At 42.2% G+C, this 1,270-nt stretch overlaps 2 protein-coding genes across 3 annotated transcripts in view; one reads left to right on the top strand and one right to left on the bottom strand.

The window, feature by feature from the left end:
* The window catches only part of KIFBP (kinesin family binding protein), a 36,618-nt gene that overhangs the window by 16,774 nt on the left and 18,574 nt on the right, over window positions 1-1,270 (bottom strand). The window lies entirely within an intron of this gene.
* On the top strand, window positions 615-1,059 carry LOC116535335 (60S ribosomal protein L30-like). The gene has a single exon (XM_032256171.1). The coding sequence runs from the start codon at window positions 680-682 to the stop codon at window positions 1,022-1,024; it is 345 nt and encodes a 114-aa protein (XP_032112062.1). The 5' UTR covers window positions 615-679; the 3' UTR covers window positions 1,025-1,059.

The following is a 1,270-nucleotide window of genomic DNA, read 5'->3' as shown; positions in this document are numbered from 1 at the left end:
CAAAAAAAAAAAAAAAAAAAAAAAAAAAATTAAAAATAAAAATGACATTGTAACTTCTGCCACCATTAAGTCAATAAGCTTTATAAAATAGTAAACAGATTTCTATTCAGGGTTACTAAGAATTGTTTGACATCAAACAAGTACAAAACCATATATGAATTAAATTTTTTAACTAAACCCAATTTTATATTTTTTAAATGGAAAATCTCCATTAAATTCACTCAAGAACTCATATACTTGTAATACTGTTTTATTTTTCTTCTTCATATTGCTCTGGATGGACAAGGTAGAATATTCGTTATTTAAAAGAAAACTGGCCAGACACGGTGGCTAACACCTGTAATCCCAGCACTTTGGGAGGCCAAGGTGGATGGATCACAAGGTCAGGAGTTTGACACCAGCCTGACCAACATGGTGAAACCCCGTCACTACTAAAAATATACAAAAATTAGCTGAGCGTGGTGGCGCAGGTCTGTAATCCCAGCTACTCAGGAAGCTAAGGCAGACGAATTGTTTGAAGTCAGGAGGCGGAGGTTGCAGTAAGTAGAGATTGCACCACTGCACTCCAGCCTGTGTGACAGAGCGAGACTCCGTCCTAAAAAAAAAAAAGCTTTCTCGCTCCCTGGCCATCTTAGCATCTGCTCTTGGTTGGGGGCCATCCTGCACCTAAGGCAGGAAGATGGTGGCTGCAAAGAAGACGAAGTCGCCGGAGTCGATCAACTCTAGGCTCCAACTCGTTATGAAAAATGGAAAGTATGTGCTGGGGTACAAGCGGACTCTGAAGATGATCAGACAAGGTGAAGCGAAACTGGTCATTCTCGCTAACAACTGCCCAGCTTTGAGGAAATCCGAAATAAAGTACTATGCAATGTTAGCCAAAACTGGTGTCCATCACTATAATGGCAATAATATTGAACTGGGCACAGCATGTGGAAAATACTACAGAGTGTGCACATTGGCTATCATTGATCCAGGTGATTCTGACATCATTAGAAGCATGCCAGAACAGACTGGTGAAAAGTAAACCATACAAAATTTTCCTTTAATAAAATTTTTCCGCCGGGCACGGTGGCTCCAGCCTGTAATCCCAGCACTTTGGGAGGCCGAGGCAGGTGGATCACGAGGTCAAGAGATCGAGACCATCTTGGTCAACACGGTGAAACCCCGTCTCTACTAAAAATACAAAAAATTAGCTGGGCATGGTGGCGCGTGCCTGTAATCCCAGCTACTCAGGAGGTTCAGGCAATTCTCCTGCCTCAGCCTCCTGAGT

The sequence above is a fragment of the Sapajus apella genome, unplaced genomic scaffold (genome assembly GCF_009761245.1).
Source record: "Sapajus apella isolate SASKATOON/1434 unplaced genomic scaffold, GSC_monkey_1.0 scaffold94, whole genome shotgun sequence".
Classification (NCBI taxonomy): Eukaryota; Metazoa; Chordata; class Mammalia; order Primates; family Cebidae; genus Sapajus; species Sapajus apella.
Note: the sequence above shows the minus strand (reverse complement) of the source record. Positions and strands in the feature narration are given on the sequence as shown.

Coding starts and splice junctions, on each gene's coding strand:
- LOC116535335 (XM_032256171.1), top strand. CDS start 680: ATGGTGGCTGCAAAGAAGACGAAGTCGCCGGAGTCGATCAACTCTAGG.